Consider the following 17,517-nt stretch of genomic DNA (forward strand, 5'->3'; position numbering starts at 1 on the left):
TGGGGGATTGAACCGCGGTCCCTGTGCTTTGCTAAGCTTGTTCTAAGTAGGTGCTTTAGACCACTGAGCCATCTCACCAGCCCAAAGGTTAGACTTTAAAACATTCTAGACCTGTTAGAAATTTGTTGCTTACCTTGTTATTGGTTTTTTTTTTTACTTCACTGCATTTTTTTGCTTGAATTGTTTTTTAGGAGAGGTTTATTTTTTGCTTTGTTTTTGGTGCTGAGGATCAAACCCAGGACTTCCAGCTTGCTAGGCAAGTGTTCTACTGCTGAGCAGAATCCCCAGCCCTCATTAAGAACTGGACAAGTGCATAGCCCTGCTGCCAGGGACAGTGGCTGAAGGACCTAGAGGCTAGGAGGGAAGCCTGAGCAGCTCACACTGGAGCCTTCTCGGCCCAACCTGGCTGGGGCCTCCATCGAGCCACGCAGGCCTGGCTGGCTGCCCTATCAGGAGAGCACGTTGGGGCTGTATTCCTACTCCTCTATGGTGCCTGCCAAGGCTGGGCCAGGCTGCATAGAGAAGCCTCCCTGGGGAGGGACAGGACATAGGCCAGCAGGAAGGGGGCCGCACACAGACCTGGACTGGGAGCTGGAGCCGCTGTAGCTGCTGCCACTGCCGCTGCCGCTGCCGCTGAGAGTTCGCCTGGAACACAGCACAACCAGGGTTCACAGACCACCCCAGCATAAGTTCTCCTCTCACAACTCCTGACACTGCTCACTCATGCTGGGGCGAATTCATTGTGGCTGTCTGCTTTCAGAAGTGGCCTTTTCTCAAATTCCTCAAGTACCCACAGGGTTCTTCTCAGCACCAAGCCCAAGGCCTCTGCCCCCAAAGTCTCTCTCCAGGACAGTGGTCACCCACTCGCTGTGCCCTGGGGACACCAAGGCTCGGCAAGGGGACATGACTGGCCCAGGCTGTAGTGCTCTGGGCTCAGCTTGCTGGCCTCTGCTGCCTTGCCTGGATACCCCTGGCTGAACTCTGGATCCTGGACTCAGAGTCGATGGCAGCACCAAGGATATGGACCCCCAGCCCTGTGGGCTGCTGCTCACCTCCTGGGGGGTGTCCTGGTCTGCCGCTCCTTCCTCCTGGCTTCCCGGGGGTCTCCAGGCTTTGTGGGCTCAGGGGCAGGGGCAGCAGTCTTGGTAGCCTGCGGGGTTACTGGTGGTGGGGCTAGTTTCTTCAAGGACTTCTCTCTGTGGGGAGGGAGGGGCTCAGGGTGGGACCAGGCAGGACCTAGCCAAAGTTCCTGCTCCTTATATCTGGGGATGGCCCATAGCCTCCAGTCCAAGACATGGGCTGCAGCCCAGTGTCTGAGTGGTGCTTCCACCCACCTCCTGGGGACACAATACCACCCACAGGACTCCTTCCCCCGGGGCACAACCAGATGGGCAGAGGGCTGGGACCTACCCTGCTCTCCCAGGGGGTGGTGCCAGCTCTCCCTTGGCTCTGACGGAAGGTCTGTGCGGGGAGGGCGTGGGGGACTGCGATGGGGACGAGGAGAAGGACCGGGACCTGGGGGTGGAGAGGGCATGAGGGGCCTGTACCACACCGGGTCTAACTGTAAAGGATGCCCTAGCTGGAAGCTCCAATATATGTAGCTCTGTCCTTTGCTAAAGACAGAGTGGAGGACAGTGCTGTTGCTGTGCAGGATACAAGCAGGGCCACGGCAGGGCAAGTTAGGGTGCCCACTCATGGACACTGAAGGGCCAACAGCATGAGACCACAGCTCCAAGGGATTATGTCATGCCAATTTCAATGTGCACAGGCAGGATTCACACTTGAGGATGAGGGTGAGGTTGCTGGTGCCCTACTTAAAGCCACCCTGTACCTCACCGATGCTGGCCGGCAGTGCTGACAGCTGAAGGGAAACAAAGCCGGCCTGGGTCTGAGGCCCAGGCAGCTTCCTCTCTGCAACGCAGAGACAAATGCTGCTGGAGGGGAGGAAGCAGTCTCATGCAGACTCTTGCCCAGGCCTAAGGAGCAGCCACTACTCCTTCACGGAGGTGGTGTCAAGGGGAAGGGTAGCCAGGCCATCAGTGCTTGGGGCTTGAAGGGTCAGGTCTACTTCGTGGGTGCAACACAGAGCAGGTCCCACACACTGAAGAGACTGTGTTGGAAAGAGCGTGGGGTGAGGGAGTGATAGAGAGGTCTTGCTCAGGGGTGACTGGGGCACACTCAGAGCTGTAGCCGATGTCTGGGCGTTCCCTGTGAGCCATGACTCTCCACCTTTCTGGCTCTGCTCCATAGGGTAGGCCGGCCTGCTCTTCCTTTTGCGGTCCTGGGGCCAGACGATACTTTCCCCTGTATCTTCTGCTGCCTTTGCTGCATGCCCCGAGTAAAGGTTACACACAGCCATCTCCCATGTCATGGTGACTTCCCATGTCTAAAATTCCCAAATGTCTCAGCTTGGCTCCGAGATACAACTTTCCTCTCACACCTTCACTGGCTCCTTTTTTAACGCAGTTCTGTCAGAGACTGTGCCGGTCTCTGTCCTGCCCCTTCTCTGCCAGGGACTGTGATCCATGTACTGTTGGACTCCTGCCAGTCTCCACAGCTGTGCAGGGAGGGCCTGCACCTCTTCCTGGCCACCTGCCCTGTGCCCTCGGTCCCAGGCTCCAGATGCCTCAGCCTGGCTGGCAGCTACCAAAGCCCAGGACCTCCCCCCCACTTCCTAACCTCTCTACAGCTGCACCTCCAAGTAGACCGCTGCCAGGGAGAGGTGCCCAACTTTCCACACATGGCTATATGCCCCTGTGGTGCCACTCAACACCAGCACTGGTTTCTCTGCCTGATGGCACTCACTGGACAAGGTGCCAATATCTGCTGACTCCAGGAGAGACCCAAGAGATGATGGCACAAGAGAGTCCAGCTGGCCTTGCCTGTGCTCCAGTCTGAGAAAAAGGACACCTCCCTCCCATGGGGTGACAGGATGGGCTCATGCCACCAGCCCCCGGGCATGGAATGCTGTGTGGCACAATTTTGTTAAAAATTCTAAATGTGTCTACCTCAGCGGAAGACACAAGTTGCTTGCGCCTCTAGACCTCAGGACAAGGACCCTGTCTCTACTGCGCACGGGTGACACAGCAGCCATGAGCCCCAGGCAGATGTGGCTGTGCATGGAACACAGATCATACTGGCTCCGGGTGGCTGTGGCTGCTCCCCCATGGCTTGGGCTCGGCACAGGTGGCGCTGGGCACATCAGGCTGTGTGGGCCAACAAGCTGTCTCCATTACCAGTGCCACCTGTGCTGAGCCCCACTGCACTCTGCTCCTAGAACTGTGCACAGGGGCCCAAGAGCCACCCCGAGAAGGCAGCCGGGAACTCCCAGGGCACCCACCTGCCACCCTGGGCTGAGGCCTACCTGGACCGGCTGCCTGAGAAGGAGCTGTGCCTGGAAGAGCGGCTGGAGTATGAGCTGTATGACGAGGACCGCGACCTCGACCGGGATGAGCCAGAGCCCGAGTAGGACGAGGACCGCGAGGACGACCTGAGGCCAAGAGGCAGCGGAGGTGAGTGGTGAGAGGGCTTGGGCGAGGCCTGGCGCAGTCCCCCTGGGCTCGCTCCTACCTGGAGCTATTGGAGGCAGAGGCCGAGGAGGCGGAAGCTTTTCGACGCCTTCGTGCCCGGCTGGGAGAGACCGACATCCCGAGTTTCTTCCTGGGGGACTTGGATCGGCGCCAGGGGTCCTTCCACTCATCCGCCCGCTTCACCTGCGGCCCTGCAGCAGCCTCTTTCTTCGGTGGCTCAGCTTGGCGGCTGGAATAAGAGATCAGTAAGGCTTGCCTCTGCCCCTCCCCACAGAGTGAGTGCCTTGGCCCACTCAGCTGCTCCCCAGCAGTCCACTGGCCTCCCAGGGCCACTTCCGTTCCCTCCTGACAGCAGTAGGAGCGGCTTCCTCACGTCTACCTTCCTATAGTGGCATATGGTAAGTGAATTGTTTTCAAATGTAATAGCCAGTGAATGCACAAATCCAACCCTTAAACACATCTGTGACCTAATAAGCCTGCAGAGAGCACAGAGCCCATAGGCCCCTTCCTCCAGATCTGGGGGCACCGTGGGTGGCAGACACAAGGCTCATCTGGAAAAGCTGAGCTCCACGTGCTGGCTGGGCAGCAGCCAGGGAGACCAGGAGCAACCTCCGTCGCGCTGCTGTGGAAGTGCGATAGTGCGGTGGTGTGGCTGAGTGGGCCACACAGCCCCACTGCCTGGCCTGACCCACAGGGAAGGCCAGGCTTAGCTCAGCACGCATGCCTGGCCCGTGACGCCTCAGGTACCACCCCGCTGAAAACGCCTGATATCCACATGCTGTAGCAAGAGGCCCGGCTCAGGCCCACAACCAACAATAAAGCTGCTCAAATCAGAGACCTGAAAGAGTGAACACCCGATAAGAAGGGACTGGGTGATCCCATGAAATTCATTGAAAAACTTTGGAAAATACAGAAAAGTTAAAAAACAAGGCCCTAAAAACTGCTGGGCAGTGAGAGAACCAATGCTCAGCTGCTGTGCCCAGTGGTGATGCTGGGGTATTTGCAGAGCCTTCACACATACACAATTCATGACTGCTTTTTTGGACAAATTCCCAAGAGGCACAGATGTGCTCAGAGGGCAGGATCCTCTTGTAGGTCACTACACCTGCTCTTTGCTCTCTCTCCAGGCGACCCATGAGGCCCCCATGGGCCAGCAGTGTCCCCTGTGCCTTAAGTTGCACCTCTGGTGGCAGCCAGGCTCTGCCCTGCTCTGTGCTGCAGTGTGTTGAGGCTGTCTGCTCTTCTTTGCGCCCTTCACAGATGTGTGCAACCTGGTCCCTGCCCTCGGTTTCCCAGGCTACGCTCCTCAGCTGTGTGCTGTCTGACTTAAAGAGCCAGTGTTTCTCTAGCAAGTGATGTTCTCTGTTCTGGGGCACTCTCCCGCTGGGCTATGCCCCAGTCCTTTTTTTTTTTTTTTTTGCGGAACCGGGGATTGAACTCAGGCCTTTGCGCTTGCCAGGGAAGTGCTTATTCCACTGAGTCATCTCCCCCGCCCCCCCCCCCCCCCAGACCTTTTTGAGTCTGGCTGTTTTCCTGGCTAAACTTGAACACAAGAGCCTCTTGCCTCACTCTCTCAAACAGCTGGATTACAGGAGTGTGTGCAGTACCCAACTGTTTTTCTTGTTTGCAGTTTCTCTGAGGCCTGTGGGTGGGCACAGGTGTCACAGGGCAGGACAGGGCAGGGCGCCCACCTTTAGTCTTCCTACCTTTAAGCTCCACTGTAATCTCTAGGACACAGTCTCTTGGGCTGAGCAGTGTCACTGTCCTGACACTCTACCCTGCCTGTGCTGGTACTGCACCTTGAAGCAGCCCATGGTGCCTCAACCCTGGGGCTAATGCTTCCCAGGTTCTCGGGGCCTACCTGTGTGCACTGCGGGGAGATGCCACTGCCACTGCCACTTCTGGTCACGGTACATCACGGATCCCTGGCTCCTCCTAGGCTATCAGAGAGGAACGGCTGTTTCCTTCATAAAGGTTCTGTTTTTGAGTCACCTTAGGTGCTGAGTTACCCGTGTTACTGCAAATCAGCCTCTGCCTTTTGCAGCTGTGCTGGGACCACACTGCATGGGACCCGATGACACAGAAATACTGCCTGTGGTGTCTTCTGAGTCCCTGCTTCAGCACCAGCCAGCAGCAGGCACCATGCCCCAGCCCCCACACACACATCCGTGTGCTGCCTGGGAAACTGCCTGGCCATTCCCTGTCACAGGCCACCAAGCAGCCACTGTCATCTTCACACTTCCTGGATTCTCATTCCAAACACACAAGGAAACACAAGACTGTGGTCACCAGGCCCTCATTAGTCATCTGGGAGGGCAGCCCTTCTCATGGGGAGAGGGACACAGGACACCAGGGCAGGTGAACACCCTCTCTGGATCAGCACTGTCGAGGAAAATGGGGGCTTCAGTGAAGCCCTTTCAGAGACCACTGCTCTCCCCCCAGTAAGAACCCTTCCTGGGGCTGGTGAGATGGCTCAGTGGTCTAAAGCACCTACTTAGAACAAGCTAAGCTAAGCAAACACAGGGACCGCGGTTCAATCCCCCAGCACCACATGCCAGACAGCCCCGCCCCCTGGTGGGCTGAGCTGGCCATACACACATAAATAATAAAAAAATAAAAAAAAAAAGAACCCTTCCTGCCCCTGTAGGTGGTCACTGCAGGCAGCCAGAGCAACTGAGGGCATCACAACACATCCTATTCCCCTAGGCTGGGCAGCTAATGGCCTCCCCCGCCCTCCAGAGTGAACAGGCCCTACGTTGTGCCCCAGAGCCAGGGACACCTCCTTCACTGTAAAGGGCCAAGGCCAGCAAGGCTGTGGTAGAGCAGCCACAGGGTGCACAGACTCTCCTTTGTATGCAACTTGTTTTGCTTTGGACTGTCTTCCACAGACTCCCTGTGCAGTGCTCTACAGTGAGACCGTTTTACTTTAGAAAAACAAAGCATGTAAGGTGCTTACAACATACAACATACCTTAACATGTGTGGCTATGGACACAGAAATACATGACCACGATGATCACGTCTGCAGCCCAGGTACCACAAGCAGACCAGGCCCAGTCATGTGGAACACAGTTGGGACAAGGGAGCATAACAGAAAACATCAGCGCTCATGGTCAGTGCTGCAGGACGGAGCACCAGAGTGAAGCCAGCGAAGTACATCAGAAACCTACCCAGGGAGGATATTCCTGTGCCACTGAGTACAGAAGCCAAATGGGGCACGCCCACAGCCATATAGTGCCGGTGTAGGTCACAGGGCCAGGCCATACTGGCCACAGTAGCCACCTCAGGCCCACCTTTCCTCCATATTCATTAGAATCCTCTTCCAACTTCCCCAGGTCCATGCTTTGCACTTAGTACAGAACATACTTTAAACTTTTTTTCTGTTTCTATAAAGAGAATCTTTTGTTGCTGCCTGAGCAAATGGGTACACTGTAGCTGGGGGACAAAATGGGCATCACCTCTGATCACCATGCCCACACTCCAGACGGCCAGGTGGCCTGTCCTTGGGTGGGGACGTCCCAGTGGTGCCAGGGTTGTGACACATGGGGCACCCCAGGCGGAAGCTATTGCCGGTGAAGAAGAAACCACAGAGAAAAGGTCACTGCAAGCCAAGGCTCTCCACAGCCCGGGAGTGCTCCTGGCAGGGAGGAGGTGCCCTGTCAGGTGACTTTGTGAGCCACGGAAGGATGGTCTGCATTCGTAGAAAGCCTCTGAGAGAACCCTACAGGAGACCTGTCCAGGAAGCACCTTCCCAAGTGGGCAGCTCGGCTTATCTCCCAGCCGCACCCGCCCAAGGCTCCAGAACCTCCTCAAGGGGCAAGGGTCACTGCACAGAGGTTGGCACTGGCCAAGAGGGAGCATGAGGTGCTGGTGACGCAACGGTGAGGGCCCACGTATGTCTGGAAACTCCAGCTCCAGTAGCTGCCAAGTTTGGGGCCAAAGAAAAGGAGACAGCTCTCTTCTAAAATCAAGAGTTAAGTGCCCAAAAGGACCAAGAAAGAGGGGACCTGAGGCGCAGAGGCCTTGCTCTGAAGAGCACTGGGCTCCATACTAGCTCCCAGAGAGGCTGGCGTGCCTTCCACAGCAACACTGTCTCCACCACCCATTGTGGTGGTGTAGGCCCAGGGTGTGCTCAAGACAGCGTGGGACATGGGACACAGCCTGGGTTCTCTACTGCCTTTCCTGGCCTGGCACCCCTCCAGGACAGTGCAGTGCTGGGAACACATCTCAAGTGCAGGCCACACCAAGACACCTAGAAAACCCCATCGATGCTCCAGCTGAACTCCACTCCTCCCCAGGCTGGGCCAGGTCCAGAAGCATGAGGACAGAGCAGGGGCTCCAGGAGGGCCATATGCTCCACAAGTGGCCCTGCAAGGGAGGGCTGGGAACACGGGCAGGACAGACAGGCTGCCCTTGTTAGGGGCATTGGGGGTGTCAGGGCCATGCAGCCCCAGAGTTTGGTAATAGATTCCAGCTTAATTACCAGCAAGTAATCCAAAGAAACAGCAGCTAACTTCAGAGCCCCTGGACCCCACACCCTCCACTGGGTTTCTATATGAAGAGGAAGGCAGGCCCTTTATGCTGCTCCAGGTGGGCAGCATCATGGTACGCCAAAACCAGCAAGAATGTGCCACCCACCACCTTTGGTGCCACCAAAGAACCCACAGTTGTGACTTTGTTTTTAGTTTTTTTGAAACAGGGTCTCACTGTGTAGTTCAGTCTGGCCTTGAACTTGCTATGTAGTTGAAGCTGACCTCAAACTCACAGGGATCCTCCTGCTTTGGTGTCCCAAGTGCTAGGATTTTTTTCTTTATTTTTAGGGAAGGGTCTACAGGGTGTTTGGGGTCTCACTACTAGATCGGACTTACAGTGATCCACCCACCTACAGTCTCCCAAGAGCTGGTATTATAGGTGTGCACCACCACGACAGGCCTGGGATTGAAGGCCAACCCCTCCAAGTGCTAGGATTATAGGAGTGCGCTAACATGCCCCAGCCACAGTTGTTACTTTTAACAGAATAACCCAAAGGGCTCAATAAAGGTATTTTCTCACTTGTGGTCACACTTGTAGGCACTAACATTGCTGAAGCTGGATACCTAGGGCTAAATTCAAGGCACTACCTGTGCATGCCTGTGTATCCTCATCAAATGCGGGCAGCTCCTGGAGCAAGGCAAACCAGCAGGTGCTCAGGAGGTTAAAATACACGCAGTGCCTTTCGTTGACGCCAGGCACACAGAAGGTGCAGTGCACACGCGAGAGGTGGTCAGGCTTGCTCTGGGGAGTTTCCCTGTGGCAACAGAGACTGTGAGTGCATGGAAGCAGCCCACACCTGGGGAACTCTCACTTTAAGCAAGCACTGTCCCTAACAGTGAGCGCTAGATGATGACAGAGCAGGTGAGGAGTGGGTGGCCGCAGTGTCATGCACATCCTGCCACACCTCATGTCGTCATCAGGTCCACTCGGGCAGCAGAGGCAGGCATACCACAAGGTGCTAGGAGTGTCACACCATGATCCACAGCATCCATGCCCACACACTCCATCCCTCCCGTCACACTGCTCATCAAAAGCTGTGGCCCGAAACTAGTGCTGGCAGAACTGACGGAAGGACAGCTGCACTGGGGAAATCGTGGAGCAAAATCACCCAAGAGAAGTACAATGCTCACTCTTTGCAAAGACAGTGGTGTCCAGAGGTCCAGCCCCAACAGACCTGAATGACCTGTCCCCTTTACAGCAGGGTGGCAAGCCACTTGGTCCCAGCCCCTCCCAAAGAGCACTGACACACACAGTGGCAAGTTGGCACAGCATAAACCCAGCATACTAAACTCGCTTCACAAGCCTCCTCTGAAAGCTAAGGCAGCATTATGTGGCCCGTCTTGCCAGCACCAGCCTGACCCTTATACTGACTTGCATGGCCTGGGATGAAGCAGTGGCCTGGGGAGCAAGTGCTCACGGAGAGGCCACACTGCAGGATAGGCAATCACCATATAGCCTGCCAGGCAAGAAGTACAGTTTCCACAAGGATGAAGAACCAGGGTGGGGAGGAGGGAAGTAGGACTTCAACATGGTGGCTGCGGTATTGGCGATGGCTACGGTGGTGGCCTGGCCCGGGGTGGGCAGAGTAGGGGGTGGTGGCCTTCACTTTTACTAGGGTGTCGGAAGCTCAGCGGGGACCGAGCCTGGGAGGCCAGCCGTTGCCAGGACCTTTCGGCTTTGGGGGCACTAGCGGCATTCAGGTTCTAATTGGCTTCTAAAAAGCTGGGTGCAGATTTTCATATATGACTTCTCCTTGGAAAAGAAAACCACTGAGTGGGCTGAAGATATTAGTACAGCCACAATGCCACCGCCTTCCTATTAACCCTATCCTTGCCGGCTTACAGCACAGCAACATCCTCACCCCTACTCGGGTCAGCAGTAGTGCCATGGAACAGTTCTCAGCCCGCCCCACACAAAGGTAGATTTCAACCCTGTTGACTTTGAATGTGAAGAAGACCCATCTGATAATCTGGAATTAAAAACTATTGATGGGAAGGAGGAGCTGAGAAACATTCTGGTAGGAACCGCTGGACCCATTATGGCTGTTATTGGACAGTAACTTGCCCAGAGGCAGCTCTGGGTCTGTGTTACAGGATGAGGTCTTGGCATCCTTGGAGCAGGCCACCCTGGATTTCAAGCCTGTTCATAAACCCAATGGTGTTATAACTTTACCACAGTCAGGCAACTGTGCAAAGATGTCACTGTCTTCCAAAGTGTCCCTTTCTCCTATCCCTATAGTAAGCAATATCAAATCGCTGTCCTTCCCCAAACTTGTCTCTGATGACAGCAATGAGAAGACAGTCAAGCTGGCGAGCACTTTCCATAGCCCACCCTGCCTCCACAGTGGCACGTTCCGAAATTCCCTAAAGCCTTCTACCCAAAGCAGTACCAGTGAGATCAACGGGGACCATACTCTTGGGCTTTCAGCTTTGAACTTGGATAGTGGCACAGAGGTGCCAACTCGGACACCATCCCACATGCCTCCCCTGTCTATACTGCCTGTGTGCACAGAAGAAGCATCACCTCCAGATGCAGGTCCCACAGTCCTCCCTCCGAATTTCTCAATGTCACAAGTGCCCAACATACTGAGCTGTCCACAGGCCTATTCTGAACTGCAAACACTGTCCCCAGTGAGCGGCAGTGTGTGGAGATGGTGGTCAGCATGGGCTGAATGTGTCCTGAGAGCCAGGAAGAAGAAAGGAGAGAATACTGAGCAGATTCTTGACTACCTCTTTCCACATGGACAGCTTTGTGAGAAGGGCTTCGACCCCCTTTTAGTGGAAGAGGCTCTGGAAATGCACCAGTGTTCAGAAGAAAAGATGATACAGTTTCTTCAGTTAACGAGCAAATTTAAGGAAATGGGGTTTGAACTGAAAGACATTAAGGAAGCCTTGCTATTACACAACAATGACCAGGACAATGCTTTGGAAGACCTCATGGCTCGGGCTGGAGCCAGCTGAGACCAGGCCCTGCCTCAGCTCTGCCACAGAATCCCCCACCACCCCCGGAGAGCCCACCTGTGGGAAAGAGAAGGGGCACACTTGTGGATTTTCTTTTGGGGTTAGGTCAGATGTGGAGACTATGCTTGCCAGTCTCCATGAGCCTAGGTCTTGAGCTGGAGAAAGTGGGGAAGATTTGGGCATGTGAGTGCCCCAGATTGGTCCTTGCTCCTTCCATATTAAATATATTTGTATTCTGAGAAGTGTCCTTCCCACTTTGGCCCTCCAGATAGACTAAGTGGGTCTTTCTGGGGTCTCTGTGACCTCAGTCAGAACCTGGCTTTGGTTACCAAGAAGGATGGAGAAGAAAAGGGAGGGGCAGATTCACTGCTGCTTTGGGGTAGAAGCTGCCCCTTCTGCAGGCACTGGTGGACTTAGGTCCAAGTGCAAGTGAAAGGTTCTTCCAGGGTTCTGCTCATCCTTACCTTTTATCGAAGTCTGAGTGTTAACACTGGTTCTGCAATGTCTGTGAGGTACAGAGAATGCACCTTTCTTATGGGGCTGAGTTCGCCTCTTCTGCCAGGCAGTCACCATGCTTTCTTGTTCAGCCTGTTTCTTTCACTGTGGTTTTGACCACAATCCTTTGCTGCCCAGGGCTTCAGAGCCCTGCTTTAGGAAACCATTGCCAGTTTGAGTAATCATTGGCCCCTTCCCAGCACAACTGAATGGGTGAGAAAGCAGGCCATGCCTTAGCCAGCCACTTACACCCCCTCGGTTCTCTGAACAGTCTCTTCCAGCCTTGCTTTAGGATGACACAACACGAGTAACATACCTAGGCATAGAAATCAGTTTGTTTTGTATTATGTTGTATATAACTAAAGACCTAAACACATAGAATATACAGTCTTCATGAATCTAAAATAATTTGCTAATAACTATTTTGATTCTTCAGAGAGAACTAATAAAAATCTAAACGTAAAAAAAAAAAAAAAAAAAAAAAAAAAAAAAAAAAAAAGAACCAGGGTGATAACAAGGGCAGCTGCTTCCTGCATGGGGGGAGGAGGGAGAAGCCCCTGTACGGCTCCAAACACCACTCACAGGAAGGTCCCAGCTCCCACGTACGTGACAGTCATGCTGAGCACACGGGCAAGCCTAGCTGGAGGACTTCCCCTCCCCCACGCACTGTAAGACATCAGTCTAACAACAGTCTGCACAGCAGGACAAGTCACCCTGAAGAGTGTAAAGCTCGGGGTGGTCAGGAGCTCCCCACAGATGTCCTCCCTTGGCCTTCCTTGGAACAACAGGGCTCAGATAAGTGAGCAAAGACTTCAGAGGAGAGGGAGGAAGGAGTCCCAGGCAGAGGTGAGGTGTTGATTCCACAGAGGACTCCTGGGCATTCCTTACATCACCTCTGCCCAGAGGCCAGGATAGAGCCTTCTGTGGGGAAGTACTGCCTGTCCATCTGGTTAAATCCCCACTGCCTTGGCACCCCTGCTTCCAAAAAGGAACTCATGCATGCACATCCAGGCAGCGCAGGGCCTCTGGCAGGGAGAACATGCCGGGAACTCTGCCTGCTGAGCTCTGGCCTTGGACCAGCCTGGGAGATGGAAAAGGACAGAGCCTGCAACGCAGGAGGCCCTTTAGCTGTTCAGCTCACAAGCAGACAACTAGTAAGGGCTGGGTTCTAGATGCAGAGTGCCAGGTATGGGGAGACTGGTGCGTGGAATGAAGAGCTAATGTCAGCCAAACCGACAGAATAAAAGCAAATCCTGAAGAATGTAGAGTTAAGGAACCCTGACTCATACCTCCCTTCTGGGCTGTCTCTCAAGGAAGGTAAAAGATACAGAGTACCCAGTTTCCTTTAAACTGCGCCCAGTGCAGTACCTGATTTTCTTTAAACCCCACACTACAAAGCCAAGCCCCAGGTGACCACTGGATGACCCCTCTCCACCAGGACCTGTTTTTCTTATACTCTGAAGAAGCACTCTTGTAGCTTTCTCCTTGTTGCCCACAATTTCTTTGACTTCCTGAGAGAAGGATTTGGTGTGTTCTGTTGACAGCCAGGCGCTGGGGATGGGGTGGGGTGGCTAGAGAAGTCAGGCCAGGGGCTTGGAAGACAAGGCAGGGCTGGAAGCGCAGTCAGAGAGACGTGGTCTCTCCAGCTTGATGTGGACAGCTGTGTCCAACTTTATTTATTTATTTAAAATTTTATTTATTTATGTGTGTGTGTGTGTGTGGCCAGCTCAGCCCACCAGGGGGCGGGCTGGCTGGCATGTGGTGCTGGGGGATTGAACCGCGGTCCCTGTGCTTTGCTTAGCTTGTTCTAAGTAGGTGCTTTAGACCACTGAGCCATCTCACCAGCCCCTGTGTCCAACTTTAGAAAGAACTCAGTGTCACGTGTCCTGAGCCTGCCTGAGTTCTAACGCATGCTCAGGGCACCCACCAGCTCACTGAGGCACCCCATGAGCCTCAGGGATGGGCCCAGCACCCAGCAAGCCTTGAGGGCATGAGGTGTGAGGCGCTCTCCTAGGGAGCAAGGTGTGCTGCAGACATCAGGGCACGTGGTCTGTCTGCCTCTTGCCTGAATCATGACAATATGCTGGGCCCAGGGGAGTACCATGGATGACCCTGGCTGGCTACCCCTACAAGGCCTCGTCTTAGGGCAAGCTCTTCTGCAAAACTCATCCCTAAGCCAGAGGAGCTCAAAGCTTCTTGGGAACAGGCAGGAATATTAGCAGGACTGGGGAAAGGTCTCAGCCACAGTCAGCACATTCCTAAGCCACAGAAGCAGTCTTACTGAGAGACACGAGCTTCCACAGATCCATGCAGAGCGAGGCCCCGATCACTTGAAACTAAGTCAATCACAGTCTGTGCTTTTGAGACCAAGGGCCTGACAGGTATGAAAACAGCCACTTTTGGGCTGGAAAGCAGACAGTGAGTTCTTTTCTCAGAAATCCACCTGTAATTCAGTCAGTGCTTTGACACTCAGAGGAGCCACATAAGGGAGCACAGAATACCACAGGTCCAAAATATATCTGCCCTGGGATAGCACTGAGACCAGAGGAGAGCTGACCAGTGCATATTAACAAAGTGCCAAAAAAAAAAAAAAAAAAAAAAAAAAACCGAACAAAAAAACCCCCACCAAAACAATACAACAACAACAACAACAACAACAACGACAACAACAACAAAAAAAAACAAAACCCAAGTGCCAATGTGTCAGAGTTATATGGAGGGTGGGTGCAGGTCAGAAGACCTTCCTGGGCAGGGAAGTGAGCCAAGCCTGAAAGCGAGCAGAGCAGCAACCAACAGGTATAGGAGAGGGAGCTGTGGCCCATCTTCCTAGCATTCACCAGTGAAAAGGCAGCCCAGCACTGTGTGCAGTTTAGGGGAAAGGATGGCCGCCTTCCAAAGCAGGTGTGAAGCCAGGTGTGGAGGAGCACACCTGTGGTTCCAGCTGCTTGGGAAGCTGAGGTAGAGCCTATAAAACCACCTCACTTGAGCTCAGGAGTTTGAGATCAGCCTGGATATCAGAGTGAGGCCCTGTCTCTTAAAAGAATAAAGAGAAAAGCTGGGCAGGGGAGTTGAGAACTCCGATTTTTTTTTTTTTTTTTTTTTTTTTTGGAACTGAGGATTGAACTCAGGCCCTTGCGCTTGCCAGGCAAGCACTTATTCTACTGAGCTAACTCTCCAGCCCCCCTAGGGGGAAGGGAACTCCGAATTTTTTTTTTTTTTTTTTGCGGATGGGCAGGGGAGTTGAGAGGATCAATAAAATGTACCAGAATTTTGCTGCAAAGTTACGTGAGCTTCACAGTGACATCAAGAGTAATCACTGGGAAGTGTGAGCACCTCTACAAGGGGCAAGCACAGAGAAGTCCAGCACTGGGACCAACAGCAGTGGGGACTGTGCACCTGCCTGTCTGTCCAAGGACACCTGGCATCCCACGCCTAGAACACAAGGTTTCCAGGTGGGGCAGAGATGTGCAGATGGGGCCCATTCCCATCCTGCATGGACAGGAAGTCCCTCCAGACTCTCGAGGCGGAAAATGGGTCCTGCCTGAAGTCCCAAGAGAAGGTGCTCAGGTCTGATGCCACATGGTGAAGGCAGCACTCCCCCAAGTGTGAGTCCAGTGGAGCCAGGTGTCCTGGCAGGTGTGGGCTGAGACTTGGGACCGTATGTGTGATCAGAGGCAGACCACTGCAATGCATAGGCCTCTGGGGGGGTTCGGGCCACACCTGCACATGGAGCCCCAGCTCTGCCCCACAAAGGGTACTGACATGAAGCTTGTAATCTGACTCCCTTGCTCACCCTCCTTCAGCAAGGAAAGGGAGCGCTTCAGCAAATGGTGCTGGGAAAGCCAAACATCTACATACAAAAGAATGAAACAGACTCCTATCTCAAACCATCTAAGAGATTAACTCAAAATGGGTAAAAAATCTGGGCGTGGTGAAGCATGCTTTTATTCTAGCACTTGCAAGGCTGAGGCAAGAGTATCACCTTGAGTTTGAGGCCAGCCTGGGCTACGCAAGTGAGTGCAAGACTAACTAACCTGCACTGCACAGCCAGACCCTGTCTGAAAAAAAAAGTGGGGACGATATAAAGAGGGTACAGGTGAGACTGCAGCACAGTCATGCAGTCCACACGCAAATGTGAACAATAGTGTAATGGTGTGGGAGGGTAAATCCGGAAATAAGGCGGCTGTGGAGGGGGGAGGGTGGACACGCCTCTGTCTAGTGCAGGTGATTGGGCAGAGGAAGTATGCTGGGCTGCCCCCAGCCTGGGTGAGAAGCCCACCACCAGCTCCGAGGTAGTTATCAGACGGCTGCCCCAGGAAGTGTACAAGCACCAGCTGGTCCCACTCTTCCAGCACGTGGGCGGGCTCTATGAGTTCCACCTCATGATGACCTTCAGTGGCCCAAACCACAGCTTTGCCTACACCCGCTACACCTTGTGGTGCGGTGCCCAGGCAGCCATCATCACGCTGCACAACCACCTTCTATGGCTGTTATGCCTGCTGCTCATCTGCCAGGCACAGAGAAGTGGGAGCTGAGCGTGGATGGGCTGCTGCTGGGTGTGACCCACAACATGCTGCTGCTGGCGTTGTAGCCACTGGGGTTCAGCCTGCAGGAGGTGCAGCTGCTGCCCAGTACTGGCCCACAGCCCGCATAGATAGTACTGCTCAAGTTCAGCTCATCCTGCACTGCCGCCATGGCCCAAAAGGCCCTAGTTGGTCAGTCATGCCTCTGTAGAGAACAGGTGGCTATAGAGTGGCTAAAGCCAGGTCTAAAGCAGCTCTCTGCCAGCAGCTTGTGAGTCCCTCACTTCAGTCCTGGCCAGGAGCAAGCTGGGGTGCCAAGGTGCTAGGGCTGCCCTGCAGCTGTTTATGCCAATGAGTGACACTGGGCAGCCCAGTATTCCTCACCAAACAATTGGGTGCAGGACCCATTGGCTGGCACCGCTTCTGGTACCGAGTGGTGATCCCTGGGCATCCAGTATCTTAGCGGCCTCATCTGGGTCATGCTGGCCACAGATGGGCAGGATGCACCTGAGGTGGCTAAGGATGCTGTGTCTGCTCAACTGCTGGAGGCACTGAGAGAATCTGCAGGGAGTCTCTTATGCTTCTCAGGTTCTATGGTTAAGCAGTGATTCCTGCCTCTCCACAGGCTGCCTGAAACGTAGGCAAGGCCTGTGTCAGTCTTCAGCCCAGCAGGCCTGGGCAGCAGCTAGCTGATCCTCAGAGGGGGCTGGGGCAGGGCTCAAGTAACACCTGAGGAATGCTCAGATTTGGTTTAAGTTCTGGAGAGGCACTTTGCGCTCCTGCTCTGAACCCAGGGTGTGACTGACTCCAATGTTTCTCTTTGGCCACTCCCTGTACAATAGAATACCGTATCACCCCCTCTTTTTCTTTCTTTCTTTTTTTTTGTATTTTTAGGGAAGGGTCTACAGGGTGTTCAGGGTCTCAGTACTAGTTTGGACTCAGTGATCCACCTGTTTACAGCCTCCTAAAACCTGTGATTATAGATGTGTGTCACCACGCCCAGTCTCAATTGCTGTCTCAGCGCACCTCAGGGGCAGGGCCCACAAGGCAGGCCCAGGGACCAAACCCCAGCCCCTGTGCCAAGCAGGTGCTTTAATCTGCTGAGCTATTTGGCTGGCCCCACCCCCCCTCCTTTAACCTAAAACTTAGCATGAATCTTTGTTTTTATTTGAGGGACTGGGTGAGCCAAAGGGTCAACTTATGCCCTTGTATCCCACCAGCTGTCATTCTGATTTTGGTTTGTATACAGTTTTGGGTTTTTCTATGCTGGTTGCATTTATATTAAACTCCTAGTTCATTAAAAAAAAGGAAAAAAAAAAAAAAAAAAAAAACAGTGAAAAGAACAGGGCCAAAAAGGCTCAGAAAATCTAACACTGAGCCTTCTAAAGAAAACTGCAGGGCAAGGGAGATAGCACAGCGGCATATGCGCCTGCCTGGCAAATGCGAGGACCTGAGTTTGATCTCTAGTACTGCATGC

At 53.9% G+C, this 17,517-nt stretch overlaps 1 protein-coding gene and 2 pseudogenes across 3 annotated transcripts in view; 2 read left to right on the forward strand and 1 right to left on the reverse strand.

Moving 5' to 3' along the window:
* Nucleotides 1-17,517, reverse strand: part of Zc3h18 (zinc finger CCCH-type containing 18) — a 51,563-nt gene that overhangs the window by 3,631 nt on the left and 30,415 nt on the right. For 2 of the 3 annotated variants that reach the window (XM_004645001.3, XM_004645002.3), the window contains 5 exons: nt 3,571-3,759; nt 3,365-3,490; nt 1,411-1,515; nt 1,053-1,196; nt 580-645 (listed from right to left, as the gene is read on the reverse strand). In XM_004645001.3, coding sequence (XP_004645058.2) covers nt 580-645; nt 1,053-1,196; nt 1,411-1,515; nt 3,365-3,490; nt 3,571-3,759 — 630 coding nt within the window. The remainder of the gene's footprint in view (nt 1-579; nt 646-1,052; nt 1,197-1,410; nt 1,516-3,364; nt 3,491-3,570; nt 3,760-17,517) is intronic. The other variant, XM_023705170.1, reaches the window with a different exon arrangement.
* On the forward strand, nt 8,909-11,041 carry LOC105744053 (annotated as a pseudogene).
* LOC105744054 lies at nt 15,633-16,648 on the forward strand (annotated as a pseudogene).

Source organism: Octodon degus, unplaced genomic scaffold (assembly GCF_000260255.1).
Source record: "Octodon degus isolate 3935 unplaced genomic scaffold, OctDeg1.0 scaffold00215, whole genome shotgun sequence".
Lineage (NCBI taxonomy): Eukaryota > Metazoa > Chordata > Mammalia > Rodentia > Octodontidae > Octodon > Octodon degus.